This window comes from Chiloscyllium plagiosum, unplaced genomic scaffold (genome assembly GCF_037043375.1).
Source record: "Chiloscyllium plagiosum isolate Xiang-an unplaced genomic scaffold, Cpla_swu_hap1 HiC_scaffold_7, whole genome shotgun sequence".
NCBI classification, from domain to species: Eukaryota; Metazoa; Chordata; class Chondrichthyes; order Orectolobiformes; family Hemiscylliidae; genus Chiloscyllium; species Chiloscyllium plagiosum.
In genome coordinates this window covers 54,680,286-54,700,402 of record NW_028270145.1, presented here as the reverse complement: position 1 = coordinate 54,700,402, position 20,117 = coordinate 54,680,286, and the positions used below count along the sequence as shown (strand labels likewise).

The window sequence follows — 20,117 nt, the reverse complement described above, 5'->3', positions numbered from 1 at the left end:
CAAGATCCACAAGCCTGACCACCCTGGCCGACCCATTGTCTCAGCATGCTCCTGCCCCTCTGAAGTCATTTCTACCTACCTCGACACTGTCTTATACCCCCTAGTCCAGGAACTTGCCAGATATGTTCGAGACACCACCCACGCCCTCCACCTCCTCCAAGACTTCCGTTTCCCCGGCCCCCAACGCCTCATCTTCACTATGGATATCCAATCCCTCTACACCTCCATCTGCCATGAGGCCTCCAAGCCCTCCGTTGTTTCCTCTCCTGATGTCCCCAACAGTACCCTTCCACCGACACTCTCATTCGTTTGGCCGAACTGGTCCTCACCCTTAACAATTTCTCCTTCTAATCCTCCCACTTCCTCCAGACCAAAGGGGTAGCCATGGGCACATGTATGGGCCCCAGCTATGCCTGTCTCTTTGTTGGCTACGTAGAACAGTTGATCTTCTGTAATTACACCGGCACCACTCCCCAACTCTTCCTCTGCTACATTGATGACTGCATTGGCACCACCTCGTGCTCCCATGAGGAGGTTGAGCAATTCATCAACTTCACCAACACATTCCACCCTGACCTTAAATTTACCTGGACCATCTCTGACATCTCCCTCCCCTTCCTGGACCTCTCCATCTCCATTAATGATGACCGACTTGACACTTTTGTTTACGATTTTTTACGAACCCACCGACTCCCACAGCTACCTGGATTACACCTCTTCCCACCCTACCTCTTGCAAAAATCCCATCCCGCATTCCCAATTCCTCCGCCTCCGCCGTATCTGCTCCCAGGAGGACCAGTTCCACCACAGAACACACCAGATGGCCTCCTTCTTTAGAGACTGCAATTTCCCTTCCCACGTGGTTAAAGATGCCCTCCAACGTATCTCGTCCACATCCCGCACCTCCGCCCTCAGACCCCACCCCTCCAACCGTAATAAGGACAGAACGCCCCTGGTGCTCACCTTCCACCCTACCAACCTTCGCATAAACCAAATCATCCACCGACATTTCCACCATCTCCAAAAAGACCCCACCACCGGGGATATATTTCCCTCCCCACCCCTTTCCGCCTTCCAAAAAGACCGTTCCCTCCGTGACTACCTGGTCAGGTCCACACCCCCTATGACTCACCTTCCCATCCTGGCACCTTCCCCTGCCACCGCAGGAATTGCAAAACCTGCGCCCACACCTCCTCCCTCATCTCCATCCAAGGCCCTAAAGGAGCATTCCACATCCATCAAAGTTTTACCTGCACATCCACCAATATCATTTATTGTATCCGTTGCTCCCGATGCGGTCTCCTCTACGGTGGGGAGACTGGACGCCTCCTAGCAGAGCGCTTTAGGGAACATCTCCGGGACACCCGCACCAATCAACCACACCGCCCTGTGGCCCAACATTTCAACTCCCCCTCCCACTCTGCCGAGAACATGGAGGTCCTGGGCTTCCTTCACCGCCGCTTCCTCACCACCAGACGCCTGGAGAAAGAACGACTCATCTTCCGCCTGGGAACACTTCAACCCCAGGGCATCAATGTGGACTTCAACAGTTTCCTCATTCCCCCTTCCCCCACCTCACCCTATTTCCAAACTCCCACCTCATCAGTGTCCCCATGACTTGTCTATCTTCTTTTCCACCTATCCACTCCACCCTCCTCCCTGACCTAACACCTTCATGCCCTCTCCCACTCACCTATTATACCCTTTCTCCCCACCCCCACCCTCCTCTAGCTTATCTCTCCACCCTTCAGGCTCTCTGCCTTTATTCCTGATGAAGGGCTTTTGCCCGAAACGTCGACTTTACTGCTCCTCGGATGCTGCCTGAACTGCTGTGCTCTTCCAGCACCACTAATCCAGAATCTGGTTTCCAGCATCTGCAGTCATTGTTTTTACCTAGCAGCATCTAATGTAGTGCACAGCTGAGGTTTAAATATAATAACTACCACATGAATGCTGGCATCAACAATCATTTCACTGCTGCTGAACAAAAAATAGTGCAGGTGCAGTGTGATATATATTTAATGCGGTGAGCAGAATAAAATTACATGAGGAAAGTCACCAGAGCTTACAAAGGCAGATCCTCCATGAACCCCCCTAAATTGACATTTAGCTGATTGTGAGGGAAAATTAGCCTTCAGTTTGTATTTCTTACTAAGAAATTGCATGTGCAAGTATTGCCTTTTCTAAAAAAAGTTTATAATGAATCATGCAAAATTCTTACAACATCTTGTTCACTTTGTGAATAGTGCAACAATGCAGATATGTCACCAATTTAATCAATTTTCATAAGTTAAAGACAAAACATTCATTGCAATTTTCAGTCCCAGTGAAGGTGACTTTATTTCATTGATACCTTTTGACAACGATAAACATGTAAATCTTGAGTGAAAGTAATTTCCAGACTGATCTGATGATCTATGTTTTAAACATAATTTTTTATTAGATGGCTATCTACGTAAGCAGAATTTATGAAAATGTTGTGTTTTAAACCTGAAAACATTGTTTTTAGTATAATTATTTCAGCAACATAAGCTGTAAAATACTCAGATCTATATGAATCACCCGAATGTAATTAATCACATGAACTTGATTAAGTCACATTTAATGTTCAATATATGATTATGATTTATAACTAAATCACAGAAATGTATATATAATTTGCATGCTAATAATAATTTGAATTTGAAAGTGCAAACACATAAAATGCAACATAAATTTAATCCAAACTAATGGATTGCTTAAGAAATTGTGAATCTTAGATTTCTTTTATGTCAATGTTAAAACATTTTAAATGTATCCACAGAATTATGTTGCAGAAATTAGGTGCCTTCTTTATTAATAATCTCGTTCATATCATTTGAATAAAGTACTTTCAGGAACTCTACCTTCAAATACAATAATGTATTTAAATGAAAAACTAAGTAAATTAACTTACTTTTTAATGGTATCTTTGCATTAGATCAACCATAAAGTTTTAATCTAACCAAGTCTGTCATATGCAATGAACAATTTAGTTGTTACAAATCTAATTCTTTCTTACATAAAATCTAGATTGAAATTAGTTTACTTCTTTTGTCAATGTATTTATGCCCGTATTGTCAGTATTGTGTTACTCAGCATATCGTGGGTTCAAGTTGTAGTTCTGTAGACCTCTTAAAATCTTTGCTATGTTTAATCCTAAAAAGCAAAGAAGAGAATATGTTGATCAGAATGTAGCTGAAGTGACATTATTTTCAAAGGTAAACATCTTTATTTTAATTCATCGATGGTATAACATCAACAAGCTCACATGTCAATACTTTTATTTAGATTGGTGGAGTCCCTTAGTGAAAATTATGTAGATTTTCAATTATTGTAGTTTCCAATGCCTTTACTACTTAGAAATATCAAATATTCAGATCCATTGAAGGAAGGAAAAAAAATGCTATACAGAGTTATGGTTCACTAAAATGCAAAACAGGATTTAAATCAAATGCATTTTAATAAAGAGGGATGGATGAGCAATATTTACACTGTCACCTATCAAATAATCATTAATTTAGTATTTCATCATTTGCATTCTCTTTTCTTTGGATCGTGCTTGGACCTACTAGGAGATTAAATTTATTAAGATTTTTTATATGTTTACTCAGAGTTTAAATGAGACTCGTGCAGGCACACAGTACATTAAAAAAAAATTGCATCAAGATGAACTGAAATTCATAGTGTTCCACTGATAGGCAGCTTTGTTTCTTTTATGAGCCCCTGTGAATTATTAACTAATGATGGTTTGTACTAAACCCTCATGAAATATATTATTCTTATACATGATAAAAGTATTTCTTCACCTGCTATTTCTCACAATAATAGAAAACATTTCAGAAATAAGCTTGGCAAGAAACAGAGTGTCAAAACCTCTCTCAGAGGACATTTTCATAATAGATTTCAAAAAGTATAAATTGATTTTGTTATGACATGCCATTTATTATGAATGAGAGGATTGTTTTCCAAGTTGACTAATGAATATCAAAAACAATAAAGAAATGAAAATGAAATAATGAAATGTACACACAAATCTAACAAATTAGGAGACCCCAGTTATGTGTTGATTGATCAGCAATTAGTCAAAGTATACCATTTTGATGATAGATTGAGCAAAAATTGCTGCTGAGATATAAAATCTTCACACTTAAAGATTCATGCAAATGAAAAGAAATGCTGTCTTTTCTGCTTAACCATGTAACTTCGGTGTAATTTGTTGGAAACTCTGTGCTTAATGTTATTTTTCTTCCTCAAAAACAAGATACTACAAATGCTGGAAGTCTGAAACAAAAATAGAAATGTTGATTTAAGGCCATTGGCCAGAAAGATTAATGCTGTGCTTCCACTGATGGAACCAGTATTTAATGGCCTTGATGTTCCTGAGGACTGGTAACCTTATGCAGAAAGTTACTGTGGCCATTCCTTTCTTAAAAAAAACAAGAGAGTTTAGCATTTCTGTAGGTTCAGCATAAAGCTCTATCAGAAATATGGAGCCATAATTCCATTGTGACAGTTCTTTTATAGCATCAGTGAAGACAAATCATGCTACCTTTTCATAGCAGTCACTGTCCTATTCTGACCTTTATAGGTCCATTTTGACAGCTGCTGTCAAATGGTAAGTACATAAGGCCAGCGTAATGTTAGTGTGCTCGGAGAATAAGGTGCTGGGGTGGAGAGCGAGAGCATCAGATGCATAGGGTGCCAGATGGGTAGGGTGCCAGATGGGTAGAGTGCCAAATGGAGCAGTGGGGTTCAAGGTAGGAAGGGTGCAAGGTGGTAAGGAGAGGGAAAGGGGAACATATTGAATGGTGAAGGAAGGGGTGGTTGGGTAGTAGGCAAAGTAGGGCTGGGGAGTGGGGAGAGTGGGGGTACAGGTCTGGCAGTGGGGGAGAGGGATTTAGGTCCTGTGATGGGAAAGAGGGGGTCATGTGGTGCAGAGGAAGAGGGTACCAGGAAATGTCAGTTCAGGGTCTTGGAGGGTAAGGGGTCTGAGGGAGTATAGTTGCTGGTATTTGAAGCAAGTATGGGATTTGTTAAATGGTTTGTCAGAAGTTCAACTTTGTAGCTAATAACCTAACTTTTGCTGAAAAACTATTTTAGCTAATTTCATTGGAATCATCTGAAGCCTCAAATTTAAATGGATATTTTTGGGAGGATTTCAGGTGTACAGGAATTTATGTTTCAGGCATAAGCTGGGGTTTTTGCCCAAAAAGTCGATTCTCCTCCTCCTTGGATGCTGCCTGATCTGCTGTGCTTTTCCAGTGCCACACTCTCAACACTGATCTCCAGCATCTGCAGTACTCACTTTCTTGGCATACAGTAATTGCTGAGTAGAATCTTCAATTTACTGGGCACTTCCTTTGGAGTCTGTTACAATGGGGAATCTGCAGGACCCCCATGCATAATAAGGCGAGCGGAAAATCCATACCATTATTTTAAGTTCACAAAAGGAATTATGCCCTTTTGAAGATTTAGTGTTCCTCAGGCACGGAGAGTATTAAACTTCATAGAATCACTGAATCAAAAATTGCTAGAACAGGAAGAAGTCATTCTACCAATCTTATCTACACCAACTCTGTGAGCATTTCACAGTGCTGTTCTCCTGCCTTTTCCTTGTTACCCTGCACATTGTCTCATTCAATGACAATCTATGACCTTTAGAATGCCTCAATTGAACTTGCCTAGAGCACACTGTCAGCCTTAATCACTTATTGCATGAAAAAGCTTTCTTTCATATTGTTTTGATTCTTCCACTAATTACTTTAAACCTTCACCATCTTGTCTTTGATCCCTTCACCAGTGGGAACAGTTTTGTTCTATCTATTCAGGCCAATCCTCTCAGTCTTCTCCAAGGAAAACAGATCTAACTTCTTCAGTCTATCTTCATCACTGAACTTCCTTATCCCTGGAACTACTCTTTTGAATGTTTTCCACACTCTCCTAAATGCTTTCACATTCTTCCTAAAGTGCAGCTCTCAAAACTGGATACAATGCTCGACATAAGACCAAACTAGTGCTTTATCCAACATCAGCATAAACTCTTTACTCTGGTTTTCTATGCCCCATTTATTTTGTTTGTTCATGAGATGTGAGCATCGCTGGCAAGTCCAGCAATTATTGCCCATTCGTAATTGCCCTCGAGAAAGTGGTGAGCTACTTTTTTGAATCACTGCAATCTTTGGGGAGTATGAAAATCTACCACTAGGAAGGGAGTTCCAAGATTTTGACCAAGAAATAGTGAAGGAGAGGCAATATATTCGCAAGTTAAAAAGGAGGGCAACTTGAAGTTGGTGGTCTTCCTCTGCATCTGCTACTCATGTCCCTTTGGGTGGTACAGGTTACATGTTTCGAAAGTACTGTCAGAAGAGCCATAGTCATTCAGCTTGATGCACACTGCTGCCACAGTGCTTGGTGGTTAAGAGTGTGAATGGTGAATGGGATGCCAATCGAGTGGGCTGCTTTGTCTTGGATGGTGTCAGGTTTCTTGAGTATTGTTGGAACTGCACTCATCCAGGCAGGTGGTCAGTATTCTTGACTAGTGGCTTGTAGACGATGGACAGACATAGGAGAGTCATTAATAAAGTTGAGCACTGTATACAGCATGCTTTATTAACCGCTCTTACAAGCAGTCCTGCCAACTTTAATGACTTATCTACAGATACACCCATTTTCCTCTACTCATGCATCTCCTTTAAATTTGCCCCCTTTATTTTATATTGTCTCTATTATTTGTACAAAATGAATCAGCTCAGTTTTAAAATTATACATTATCATCCTCACAGTTTATCTGCTTCCATGTTTTATCATCCACAAACTTCAAAATTGTCCCCTACACACTGAGGTCTAGATCATTCATATATATCAGGAAAAGCATTGATATATATTAATGATTAGATTCCGTACAGTGTGGAAACAGGCTCTTTGGCCCAACCAGTCCACACCAACTCTGCGAAGAGCAACCCACCCAGACCCATTTCCCTCTGACTAATGCACCTAACACTATGGGCAATTTAGCATGGCCAACTCAACTGACCTGCACATCTTTGGGCTGTGGGAGGAAACCAGAGCACCCGGAGAAAACCCACACAGACACGGGGAGAATGTTCAAACTCCTCACAGACAGTCACCCAAGGCTGGAATTAAACCTAGGAACCTGGTGCTGTGAGGCAGCAGTGCTAACCACTGAGCCACCATGCTGCCCCTAGACTGACTGATCTGGACTGACATCACTACAATCCCTCCCTCAAGGCAAAAAAAATCCAATCATCACTACTCTCCGTCTCCTGATACTCAGCCAATTTCATAGCAACTGTTCCTTCTATTCCATGAGCTATAACTTTGTTAACAAGCCTGCTGTGTAGTATTGTAGCAAATGTCTTTTGGAAAACTAAATGCACCACCTCAACAGCATTAATTAAACATGACTTTTTCTTTAAAAGATCCATGTAGCCTTCTTTGATTAACCCACATTTGTCATTGTCATAACTACTCTGTCATTAGTCCTGAATAATTGTTGCAAGTAGTTTCTGCACCACCAAAGTTAAACTTGGACATTTGTTACGACAATCTTGCCATTGGCATCTGCCAAAGACATATCTGTATCTCTAAATATTTGAGTAAGATTACCTTATCCTAATGACAAATACCGACAATGAGGGAGTGCCTTTAAAGTAGTTTCATAGATGGTCATCAGAACTATGCATGACTTTAAATTTTGTTAAATTTCAAAGATCTTCTTTCAAAGATTTTTACTAATATTTTGCACTATATGTGCCTCTTTAATTCTATCAAAGGGGACAGAGTGTTTGCAAATAAATTCAAAACCGTGTTGCAATTATTTGTCAATTAATCACTGGGTAGCTGATTAAAGGAGCAGTGATCCAACTAATTTAAATAAGCAGCATGTAATCTAATTTGTTCTGGTAGTGTCTGTTTGGAAGCATATTAGGTTGAACAGAGAATTAATCAAACTGTAGTTGCTGTCTCAGACCAAGTTCTCAATCTGCCAGATTTTGTTACTGAGGAATATTTTGTGTCTTCATAGACAGTCTCCTTGTGACTTACAAAGATGTAAAATGTTTCTACAGTCATTGAAAAAGAAGGAAAAGAATATTTATAATAGAAACTTAGTTAAACAGCATGGGGCACTATTTATTCATCCCTATTGTCCAAATTGCTAAAAGCTGCAATAAAAATACTTGCTGTTCTTTGCTTGTTCCATTACCAATTCTAACTTTGTTTGAAGATTCAATCCAAAACAAGATTCATGTGGTCTATCTCTGCCTGTTTCAAAAACAAGGAAATTCCCGAGGAGACATGCGATAGACCACCGTCACTGTGTTTATGGACTAAACCAGACCACATAAAACATTCCTCAGCAGTTAGCCTCAGACCATAACTTTGCAATTTGTTTTGGTAAGTGTACAGTGAAGATTACCTGGATTAAGTTAGTTAGGTTGACCACTAGATTTTAAAACAGATAAAAATATTTCACAAAATTACACAATGAAACACAAAGAACAGAATAAAGAACCCCTACAGAACTCAACCTAGCAAATTAGACTTAGTTATGCTGTTCAGAATATACACAACAGTACCAATAAGCAAACACCCTGTAAACATTAGTATAAATGGAACACATGCTTACAGGTTGAAGTTGAAGGGCAGGAAAGAGAGAGAGTTTCCACACCACTCCCTGCTGAACTTCCCAGTTCAGGACTGAACTGTAACTGCTCAGACCAACTCCCCTTTCATTATACAGGTCATTTCTAAACATGACACTTTGGCCTGAAGTCTCATCTGTTTACATATAAACAAAAGGCCTTTCAAAATCCTTTTCATCTCTGTACCAAACCAGATTGATTGGAGCCCAGCCCGGTTATTGCCCCTCTGAAAAAAATCAAGGACAGAGTCTCCTTGAGCTAAGGAACAGGTTTTAGGAAAAAAAGACTAGCTTTGTGACAGCTGGAATATTCTTTAAAAATGTACCCTGTTCAATATCACAGGCAAATCACAAAATCCTGTCAGATTCAGAATAAACCAAAACATTCCTGCAAAATAATTTATTTAAAATTAAATCCATAACATGTGAGAAGGCTTTAAGAAGTGACTTAAAGTATAGTTGAAAAGGGATGTTAGAGGAAGCTTTTGCATGTTATAAAAAGAAGTAGGAAGACAACAGTTTGTGGAGATGTTTTTCAGGACATGGAGAACTTTTGTTGAATTCTGTTGATAATGATAGTGTGAAGAAAGAGGAAAATAACACAATTGGGAGAATACAGAATGTGGTTAGATATGCAGAACCACTATATACATCATTTCCTGACTGATAGAGAACAGATGTGATCTGATATGATCTTCCTCCAATTACCAGACAACATCAATCTAACTAACAGCCAGGAAATGTTAAAAAAAGGTTAACAGTTTTGCTTCAAACCATTGTTGGGGAGTGGGCAGCTAAACTCCATATGGGGATCCTCCTTTTTTAGATTATTAGATTACATTACAGTGTGGAAACAGGCCCTTCGGCCCAACAAGTCCACACCAACCCGCCGAAGCGCATCCCATCCATTCCCGTACATTTACCCCTTACCTAACACTACAGGCAATTTAGCATGGCCAATTCACCTGACCTGCACATCTTTGGACTGTGGGAGGAAACCGGAGCACCCGGAGGAAACCCACGCAGACATGGGGAGAACGTGCAAACTCCACACAGTCGCCTGAGGCAGGAATTGAACCCGGGTCTCTGGCGCTGTGAGGCAACAGTGCTAACCACTGTGCCACCATGCCGCCCACCAATCCTCTGGCAATCCTGTTGGGGTGGGGAATATTTTGCTTTAGAATTTATATAGTAACCTTGTTATGATTCAGTATAGAGATGGACATACTTGTTTTACCATTAATATCCAATTGGCAAGCCTTTTTTTTCCTAAAAACTATTTATAGTTAATTATTTGGAGCACACTTTGGCATTAGCACTGCTGCCTCACAGCACCAGGGACCGAAGTTTGATTCCAACCTCGGGCGACTGTCTGTGTGGAGCTTGCACATTCTCCCCGTGTCTGCATGGGTTTTCTCCGGGAGCTCCGGTTTCCTCTCACAGTCCAAAGATCTGCAGGTTAGGTGAATTGGCCATGCTAAATTGCCCATAGTGTTCAGAGATGTGTAAGTTAGATGCATTAGTCAGTGGTAAATATAGGGTAATAGGGTAGGGGAATGGGTCCGGGTGGAATGCTCTTCGGAAGGCCAGTGTGGACTTGGGCCAAATCACACTGTAGGGATTCTGTCTGTGAAGACTGCACCGATTCTAAGTCTTTATTTAAATCTGCAGTTTTATTTCCTATACACCGTTTCGATCCCTCTGTTCATCTCCCATTCTTGTGTCTGTCAAGATTTGCCTTAAATGTTGCTAACATGCCTGTTTCCATGACCTCCACTGGCAGTGTTTTCCAGATATCTACCACTCTCTGTGTGAAAAGGTTTCCCTGTACTTCTTCCCTAAACTTTCCCTCTCTCACCTTGAACCTATGCCTTCTTGTAGTTGACCTATCCACCCTGGGAAAAAACTTTGTCTATCTATCCTATCTATGCTTCTCATAATATTGTAGATCTCTATCAGGTTGCATTCAGCTTGTCTTTCCAGTGAAAACAATCCATGTTTATCCATCCTCTCCTCATAACTAAAACCCTCCAGACCAGGCAATATCTTGATAAATGTTCTCTGCACCCTCTCTAAAGCATCTACGTTCTTCTGGTAATGTGGCCAGCAAAACTGCATGCAATATTCCAAATGTGGCCTAATTAAAGTTGTATACAGCTGTAACATCACTTGCCAATTTTTATATTTAATGCCTGGCCGATGAAGGCAAGTGTGTTGTATGCCTTCTTGACCACCTTATTTACCGTGTTGCCACTTTTAGGGATCTATGAAGTTGTACTTCCAGATTCCTCTGTCTGTCAATGAGGGATATAGATAGAGATAATGGTAGTTGTCTTTTCCCTAGGATGTGGGAATTCAACACTGAGAGGCACATTTGTATGGTGAGAGGAGAGAGAGGTTTCAAAAACATACAGGGGCAATCTTTTTTACACAGAGGGTAGGTAGTGTGTGGAATGAACTTCCTGGGGAAGTGGTGGATGTGGGTACAGTTACAATATTTAAAAGACATTTGGATAAGTACATGAATAAGAAAGGCTTGGAGGGATATGGGCCAGGAGCAGGCTGGTGGAGCTAATTTAGTTTGGGATTATGGTCAGCATGGATTGGTAGGACCGAAGGGCCTGTTTCCGTTCTGCATGACTTTATGACTCAATGTCAATACTCCTCAGGGTTTGACCATTTATTATAATTCGCACCTAGATTTGATCTTCCAAATGTATCATACCACATTTGTCCCAATTAAACTCAATCTGCCATTTCTCTGCCACAAATCTCTAATCTATCCATATCCCACGGTGTCCTTTTACAATCATCCTCACTATCTGCAATTCAGCCAATTGTGATGTCGACCACAAACTTACTAATCAGACCACCTACATTTTCTTCCAGATCATTTATGTACATTACCAACAACAAAGGTTCCATCACTGATCCCTTGCAGAACACAACTAGTTACTGACTTCCATTCCGAAAAGCACCCTTCCACCTCTACTCTCTATCTTCTCTAACCAAGCCAGTTTTATATTCATCTAGCCAGGTCACCACAGATTCCATGAGACTCTACCTTTTGTACCAACCCTTCATAAAGTACATTATCAAATGCCTAAGAAGGCATTGCCTACTGGTCTTCCATCACCAATCATTCTTGTAACCTCCTCAAAAAGTTCAGTCAAGATGGTGACACATGATCTTCCCCACACAAATCCATGCTGCCTATCACAAACAAATCCATTTGCTTCCAAATGTGAATAAATCCTGTCTCTCAGAATCTTCTCCAAAACTTCCCCAACCTTGACGTCAGGTCTGTAATTACTTGGATTATTTCTGTTTCTCTTTTAAACAAAGGAACATCATTAGTCATTATCCAGTCCTCTGGAATCTTGCCTGAAGCCAAAAATGGATGCAAAGGCCCCAGCTATTCCCTCCTTTGCCTCCCACAGTATCTTGTGATAGATCCCATCTGGCCAGGGGCTTTGCCAAACTTAACTCACCTCAAGACATCCAACACTTCCTCCTTCATTATTTTGACCTGCATGAGGGTATTCACACACCTTTCCCTCACCTCAACATCTCTCACGTCTCTCTCTTTGGTGAATACTAATGTAAAGTACTCATTAAAGATCGTGTTCATTTCCTCAATCCCTGTACATCACCTCCCTCTTTTATCCTTGAGTGGGCCTACTCTTTCCCTAGATACCCTCTTGCTCCTAATATATGGATAAAAGTGCCTTAGGATTCTCTTTAATCCTATTGGCTAAGGACATTTCATAGCACCTTTTGTTGGCCTAACTCCCCGGTTTCAGCTCCCTACTACTTTCTCTGTATTCTTTAAGGTCTTTGTTTTTAGTTGCCTAGACCCAAGGTATGCTTCCTCTGGTGATTTCCCCTCCACTGCCTGCATTGGTGCTGGAAAAGCATAGCAGGTCGGGCAGCAATCGATGAGCAGGAAGATCGACGTTTTGGGCAAAAGCTCTTCATCAGGAATAGACTCTATTTCTGATGAAGGGCTTTTGCCCGAAACATCGATTTTCCTGCTCCTCGGATGCTGCCTGACTTGCTGTGCTTTTCCAGCACGACTCTAATCTAGACTCTGGTTTCCAGCATCTGCAGTCCTTGTTTTGACTCTGCAAACTCATAGACTCCAGCCCTGCACTCTGGTTCTACCTACTCCTCAAGATTCACAAGCCCAACTATCCTGGCCGACCCATCATCTTAACATGCTCCTGCTACACTGAACTCATCTTGTCCTACCTTGACTCCTACCTTGACCCCTTGGTTCAGGCACTTCCCACCTACATCCACGACACCAACCACGCCCTCTATCTCTTCAATACCTTTCAGTTCCCTGGCCCCCAGTGCTTTATCTTCACTATGAACGTGCAGTCCTTATATCATCCAAACCCCACAGGGATGGCCTTCAGGCCCTCAGCTTCTTCATCTCCAACAGACCCATCCAGCACCACTCCACCAATACCCACCTCGCCAAACTGGTTCTCACCATCAATAACATTTCCTTTAACTCTTCCCATTTCCTCCAAATCCAGAGGGTGGCTACGGGCACCCAGAAGGCACGAGCTACACCTGCCTCTTTGTTAACTATATCAAACAGTGCCTCTTCAGTACCTACACAGACACTGCATCCCAACTCTTTTGCCGTTACATCAATGAGTGTATTGGTGCAGTATCCTGCACCCAGGCTGAACTGGAGCAGATAATTGATTTCGCCCACAACTTGCACCCTGCTCTCAAATTCACTTGGTCCATCTCGGATACCTCCCTCTCCTTTCTTGACCACTCAATTTCCATCTCTGGTGACAGTCTCCAGACAAATGTTTACTATAAACCCACAGACTTCCATAACTGCCTGGACTACACACCCTCCCACCCAGTATCCTGCAAGAACTTCATCCCATTCTCCTAATTCCTCCAGCTCTGCCGCATCTGCTTGGATGAGGAGACATTCCACTCCCAAGCATCCCAGATGTCCACCTGTTTTGAACTATGTGCTTTTCCTCCCTCTGTCATCCATTCAGCCCTCCACTGCACCAGCTCCATTTCCCATTCCACTGCTCTAAACCCTCCTCAATGCAATAAAAACAGAGTTTCTTTTATCCTCACCTACCCTCCATCAGTGTCTGCATCCAACGCATCATCCTTAAACACATCCACCAACTCCAACTAGACTCAACCACCAAGAACATCTTCCCTTCCTACTCCCCTCTGCCTTCCGCAAGGATAGCTCCCTTCAAGAGTCTTTGGTTTGCACTACTCTCCCCACCAACCCTTTGAACCCCAAGGTACCTTTCCCTGCAACCGAAAAAGATGCAAAACCTGCTGGTACACCATACCCTTCATCTCCATCCAGGGCCCCAAACAGTCCTTCCAGGTGAGACAGAGTTTCACCTGCCTCTCTTCCAGCCTAGTTTACTGCATCAGGTGCTCCAGACGTGGTCTTCTCTACATAGGGGAGACCAAATGGAAACTTAGGGAATGGTTCACCAATCATCTCAGCTGGGCCTGCAGAGACCAACCAGACCTCTCAGTCACTGCACATTTTAATTAGCCTTCCCACTCCCTTTCCAATATGACTATCCTTGGCCTCATCCATTGCCAGAATGAACCAAACTGCATCTTCTGACTGGGCAGCCTACAGCCAAGAGGACTCAACATTGAGTTCTCCAATTTCAAATAATGTCCCCTCCCATCACCTGTCTCCCTTTCTCAGCCCCTCCCCTTCCCTTCCACACCTCCCTGCCACCAACTGGGTTCATTCCTCCTACTGGAGAAAGTGAGGTCTGCAGATGCTGGAGATCAGAGCTGAAAATGTGTTGCTGAAGAAGGGCTTATGCCCGAAACGTCGATTCTCCTGTTCCCTGGATGCTGCCTGACCTGCTGCGCTTCTCCAGCAACACATTTTCAGCTCATTCCTCCTACTGACCAACCAGGTCATACCCTCTAGTTGCCTTCACCAATCCCCAATTCACCACCCTATCCCTGCCAACCCCTTTACCTGCAGCTCCCCCTATACCCACCCCCAGTCATGAAGAAAGGTTACACCCAAAATGTCAACTTCTCCATCTCCTGATACTGCCTGGCTTGCGATGTTCTTCCAGCCTCCAGCCAGTCCTTCTTCTAACAAGCTGATAATATCCCCTGTCATCCAAGGTTCCTGACCTTTAAAAGACTCCCAAATGTCAGATGTGGATTTACCCTCAAACAGCCACTCCCAATCCAAATTCTCTAATTCTTGCCTAATTCAGTGATAGTTAGCCTTACCCCAACTTAACACCTTCTTTTGAGGTCCACTCTCATCCTTATCCATAAGTATCTGAAAGCTTATGGAAATATGGTCACTATTCCCAAAATGCCACCCCACTGAACCTTCGATCACCTATCCAGGCACATTTCCCAGTATGGCCCCCTCCCTCACTTGATTATCCACATACTGTTTTGAAAAACCCTCCTGGACACACCTAATAAATTACTCCCCAACCCAACCCCAGACACTAAGGCAGTTCTAGTCAATATTGGGAAGTTAAAATCACCTACCACAACAACCCTCTTATTTTCACATCTTTCCAGAAACTGACTACATAGCTCTTCTTCTATGCCCTGCTGGCAGTTGGGTGATCGGTAATACATTCCCAGCATTGTGATTGCAGAGGATTTTCCAGGGTGAGTTCCCTCAAGACACTTTGACTTTGCTGCTTAGAAGGATGCCTTGCATTCTGATATCGTTACTTAAAAATCGCAATTTATTGAACAGTTAACATTACATTTTTTGCATATGCCTTCATACCAAAACCTGTTGTTAAACATCTGCAAACATTTTACAGTGAACCAATTTATCATTGAAAATTAATTACAAGAGAGAATTTATCTTCTCTGGTTAAGTTTCTCAAGAGTCTGGTCCAGGATGCTGCAGAATCTTAAGTTACTCAAATATTATGCCTTGGGCGTTAAGAAATATGATTTATGTAGCACTATTTAACATCACTTAATCTAGTGACTTAAGTTCATTTATTTTTCAATATAAAGTTTTCTGTCACACTATTCTGATAACCCTCTGCATTCTAATACTTGATTTTAGAACATAAAACATAAAACAATCCAGCGCAGAACAGGCCCTTCGGCCCTCGATGTTGCGCCCACCTGTGAACTATTCTCAGCTCGTCCCCCTACACTGTACAGAACTTTAGGCTTAAGTGGGTTAGTGCATCGAGATATTTTAATTTAGTAGTTGCATTGTATTTTCATAAAGTTTCAAATCTCTGAACTTAAAGAGCTTCCATTGTTTCAGGAATATCTGGAGGTTTCATTCCTGTTTATATCGATAGACAAAATCGTGTATGTATCGAATAAAATCGTCAGTTTAAAAAAAATATTGATTTGTCATTTATGCTGCTTCCAAGTTCCTGTTTAGAAGAGAAAAATGTCGTACAGCAGATTTCAACCTGCTAATATTATTCTATTCGGTTAGATTCAATGCTAGAAAGGATTATTAAATTCGATCGAACAAAGTGACTGTAGCTGGATTGCACCGTTCGCTAGTCTCTAAACCAGAAACTTCAGATTGTAAGAATTATAATAGTTACAAATGTAGTTACAAGTACTTTGATAAGATTAATTTTGGTGTTGACCTGTTGATTTATACATTGTCAGAACACTCGGTTCCCTAACTTTGAGGACCACCATTACATTTTGACCATTGATTATCTTTTAGTTTATTACAGGATCTTTGAACTTGACAATTGTGCCAGCCTTTTACTGAACAATAATCATCTCAACAAACCTTTCAGCAACTTACTTTTAGCTACAGGTCCACTTGCTGTTCTTTTTATTGACCTTCTACCCATTAAGCCCACGAAGCAGTCTGGATCGTCTGGACATTTTGACTTGGACCGTCTCATTATTGGTCCGTGTTTATCAGCTTCTGGCGACAATTCCAGAACGTTTTCGGCGATCTGCAAGAAGAAAATCCTATGGAACTCTGCCGCATGAGTGTACTTTCAAAGGAAATTCTGGAACTTGTTCCTTCTTCAAATGGTAGCACTCAAATAGAAGCAGGTAACATTTATAACTGCGCCAAACCCTGCAAAGGCAGTGGGTTGGAAGTTTTGATCATAGAATTAAGAATCAGCTTATTGTCGCTGGCTGGGAATATTTATCTTGAACACATTGTAAAAGTGACAGCTCATTTTGAAATACAGCTGCACAGTGCTTTGGGACGTTTTCCAAATACACGCAGGAAATGACCAGTGATATGTGTGTTTATTGAAAATGTGCTCGGATAACATGAATTATGATTGAGTTTAGCCCATTGCGTTCAGTGGCCTCACTGCAACGCTCTCCAATGCGGGAAGTTATTTGGTAACAATACTTATCGCTTGCCTGGTAATACCGGCAGCAGAACAACTTATGCAATTGGTTTTCTCGACACTTTAAACTTCTTTCATTTCAAAGTTAAAAATCGCACAACACCAGGTTATAGTCCAACAGGTTTAATTGGAAGCACTAGATTTCGTGGCGCTGCTCCTTCATGAGGTGGTTGTGTCCAGATGAAGGAGCGACGCTCCGATAGCTAGTGCTTCCAATTAAACCTGTTGGACTATAACCTGGTGTTGTGTGATTTTTATGTTTGTACACCGCAGTCCAACACCGGTATCTCCAAATCTTTCATTTCAATTTCACTGAGGTTTATGCCCCAGCGGGAGCCAATTAAATAACTTTGGGAAGAGGATAGTCTGGACATTCCGATATAAGATGTTGATATGGCACATCTTGGTTAGTTATCACTATCACACAGGTATGTTTAGCTAACGTTGCCCTACAGGTGTCACTTGTGAATTTTTCATATAAATATATATTACTGAAGGTGAAACAAGATTCCCCTAGTTAACAGTCTAACTGTTTGACGAGAAGAGGACGCTTAGATTAAGGAGCCGATCGCGCCGCCCGAAGACGGGAATAGCCAATGGAGGTAAAATGTAACCTTCCTCTCTTACAGTTAAAGTCCCCTCAGAGACCACCTCACAAAACAGAGCCAACATTCTCTAAATGCCGTGACCGTCAAAATGCAGCTCTTAAAATGTGATTTTAAACATAAAGTTAAACAGCATGGTGACACGATTGAATTGATTCACGTTATCCTTTCCTTCGGGTCTTCTCATTACCTGGTTTGGCAGCTCAGATTCTTCCCTCTCCTCCAGCGCCTCCCGCCAGCTCACTGCCTCCGTTAGCAGGACACAGCACACGGCAGCAAACACAATCGCCCTCAGCATTTTGGAAACTCTCCCGAGCTAAGGTCGTGAAGTTGTCAAAAACAAACAAAAACAAAACTCTTGCATTAATCCGTAATTCAGACACAGTTCTCAATGAATCGAATGGGTATGGTGTAGTTACCTTGTCAGGATTCCGATTTCACCCGGAGATTTCAATGGCATTTGGGACGGATGGAGAGGGTATTAATATCTGAGCTTATTCCCCTGGGAGGGGCCAGAGAAGTGTTCCGACGAACATCTTCTTGCATCATGCCAATGGAAACATGCGGATACCTCGGTGATTCTGGAGAAAGGCTGCTCTTTGTGATTCATTTCCTGAGGGATTAAATCATAGGGGAACAATAATCCTCAGCAAATTTCAATTAGAACGATGTTTCAATCACTATTGTGTCGTTAGTTTCAATGTTATATGGAATGTATTGTGTAACGGGAAACTAAAGCCGTGCCTCACAATTCAAACATGACAAGTACACTTAACAGTCGTTAAATATAAAGTAAAAATATTTTCATCAATTTGGATGTATTCTGGTATGATTGACACATTATGTAATTTTGTCTAATGTATTCACTGGAACATATTGTAGAAGCGTCTTGCTCTGGATGTTAAAGTTGTAATCAGGCGCAGAGATTACCGTGCTGCCTCTGTCCAGACAACTGTCGTGTTATTTTTCTGACAGGGTTTACCTAGTGACTTATGCGGGCAAAGTTAACCTCAAGAAACAAAAACAGAAATTGCTGGAAAAGCTCAGCAGATCTGGCAGCATCTGTGGAGAGACATCAGAGTTAATATCTCTGACTCGACCCGGAATATCAACGCTGCTTTCTCTCCACAGATGCTGCCAGAACTGTTGAGCTTTTCCAGCAATTTCTGGGGTTTTTTCCGATTTCCAGCATCCCATAGTTCTTTACTTAACTTCAGGTTAAAAACCGCAGCTTTTATTTTTAATCTCAAGAATGTCATTTACCAACATAAAAAGAAGCTGGTATTGTAAGTAAATTAACATTAGAGAAGATTAACGTTTCATTTGCGATCTTCCATCAGAACAGTTGAAAGGTGCCATTTAAAACCAATGCTAACATTATTTTTCTCCAATCTGTTTTCTGGTTTCGTTTCAACCTTCCGCACCATGTGTTTTTCTTTGCAAATTCTATGTTTGCTTGACTCACTTGGCTCAGTGGTTAGCACTTGCTGCCTCACAGATTCGATTCCCACCTCGGGCGACTGTGTGGAGTTTGCACATTCTCCCCATGTCTGTGTGGGTTTTCTCCGGGTGCTCCGGTTTCCTCCTACAGTCCAAACATGTGCAGGTCAGGCGAACTGGCCATGCTAAATTGCCCATAGTGTTAGGTGCGTTAGTCAGGGGTAAATGTAGAGGGATGGGTTACTCTTCAGAGGATCGGTGAAGACTTGATGGGCCAAATGGCCTCTTTCCACACTGTAGGGAATCTAATCTCACAATCTAAAGCGACTCATATAAACATGAGGTCCGTCGTTCAACTTTTCACGTTCTGGAGTATACGTTTATACTATACAAAGCTCTCCACTCTGGTTTTCAAATATTTTGAGCAATTGGCAAAGACTGTCCGCTTTCAGAATCTTTTAAATAATGTCCGAATATCGTGCAAAATGAAGCGCCCAGGCTGGCCTGAGCATGACGCAATATGACTACTTAACGATCTAATGAGATCTAATTAAAGTGTTACATTGCCATTTTTGAAAGTCAGTGGTACAACTGTGCTCTAGGAGATCAATCATATGAAGTAATTGAGCTCTAGTCACATTATTCAGTATTAATCCTGTATGTGTGCTTAACAGGGAAATAATAGTACACTAATATAGAAGGATAAGAACCCGAACGGAAGAACAATAAATCGAAAGCTTTTTATCTTGTGCCGTCGCTGCAGAATATTGATTTGGCATTGGAAACAATGAATTATGTTCCAAAAACATAGAGATGAGGGAACTTTGGAAGATGTAGCCTTCCTCAGCAGATTCTTCTTAAAAATAGAACAATTATTTCAGTTCTTTATAGATTTTTGAACATATTCTTGCACATGGACAACACTGAAAAGGCATCACTTCATGGCCATTCCTAACTGTCCAAAGGATAACATGAAGCAAGCACACAGTTTGATTTAGGGATATCAGTTTC

At 41.6% G+C, this 20,117-nt stretch overlaps 1 protein-coding gene across 1 annotated transcript; it reads right to left on the bottom strand.

Moving 5' to 3' along the window:
- Window positions 1-2,416: 2,416 nt before the first annotated feature.
- LOC148149617 (uncharacterized) lies at window positions 2,417-18,201 on the bottom strand. The gene is made up of 4 exons (XM_087988614.1): window positions 18,086-18,201; window positions 17,857-17,982; window positions 16,491-16,647; window positions 2,417-3,177 (listed from the first exon to the last, which is right to left on the bottom strand). The coding sequence occupies exons 2-4, from the start codon at window positions 17,962-17,964 to the stop codon at window positions 3,110-3,112; spliced, it is 333 nt and encodes a 110-aa protein (XP_087844740.1). The 5' UTR covers window positions 17,965-17,982; window positions 18,086-18,201; the 3' UTR covers window positions 2,417-3,109.
- Window positions 18,202-20,117: the final 1,916 nt, after the last annotated feature.

Coding starts and splice junctions, on each gene's coding strand:
- LOC148149617 (XM_087988614.1), bottom strand. CDS start 17,964: ATGCTGAGGGCGATTGTGTTTGCTGCCGTGTGCTGTGTCCTGCTAACG. Junction 16,648..17,856: donor AATCTGAGCTGCCAAACCAG/GTAATGAGAAGA, acceptor TTCTTCTTGCAG/ATCGCCGAAAACGTTCTGGA. Junction 3,178..16,490: donor AAGTGGACCTGTAGCTAAAA/GTAAGTTGCTGA, acceptor TTTGCTTTTTAG/GATTAAACATAGCAAAGATT.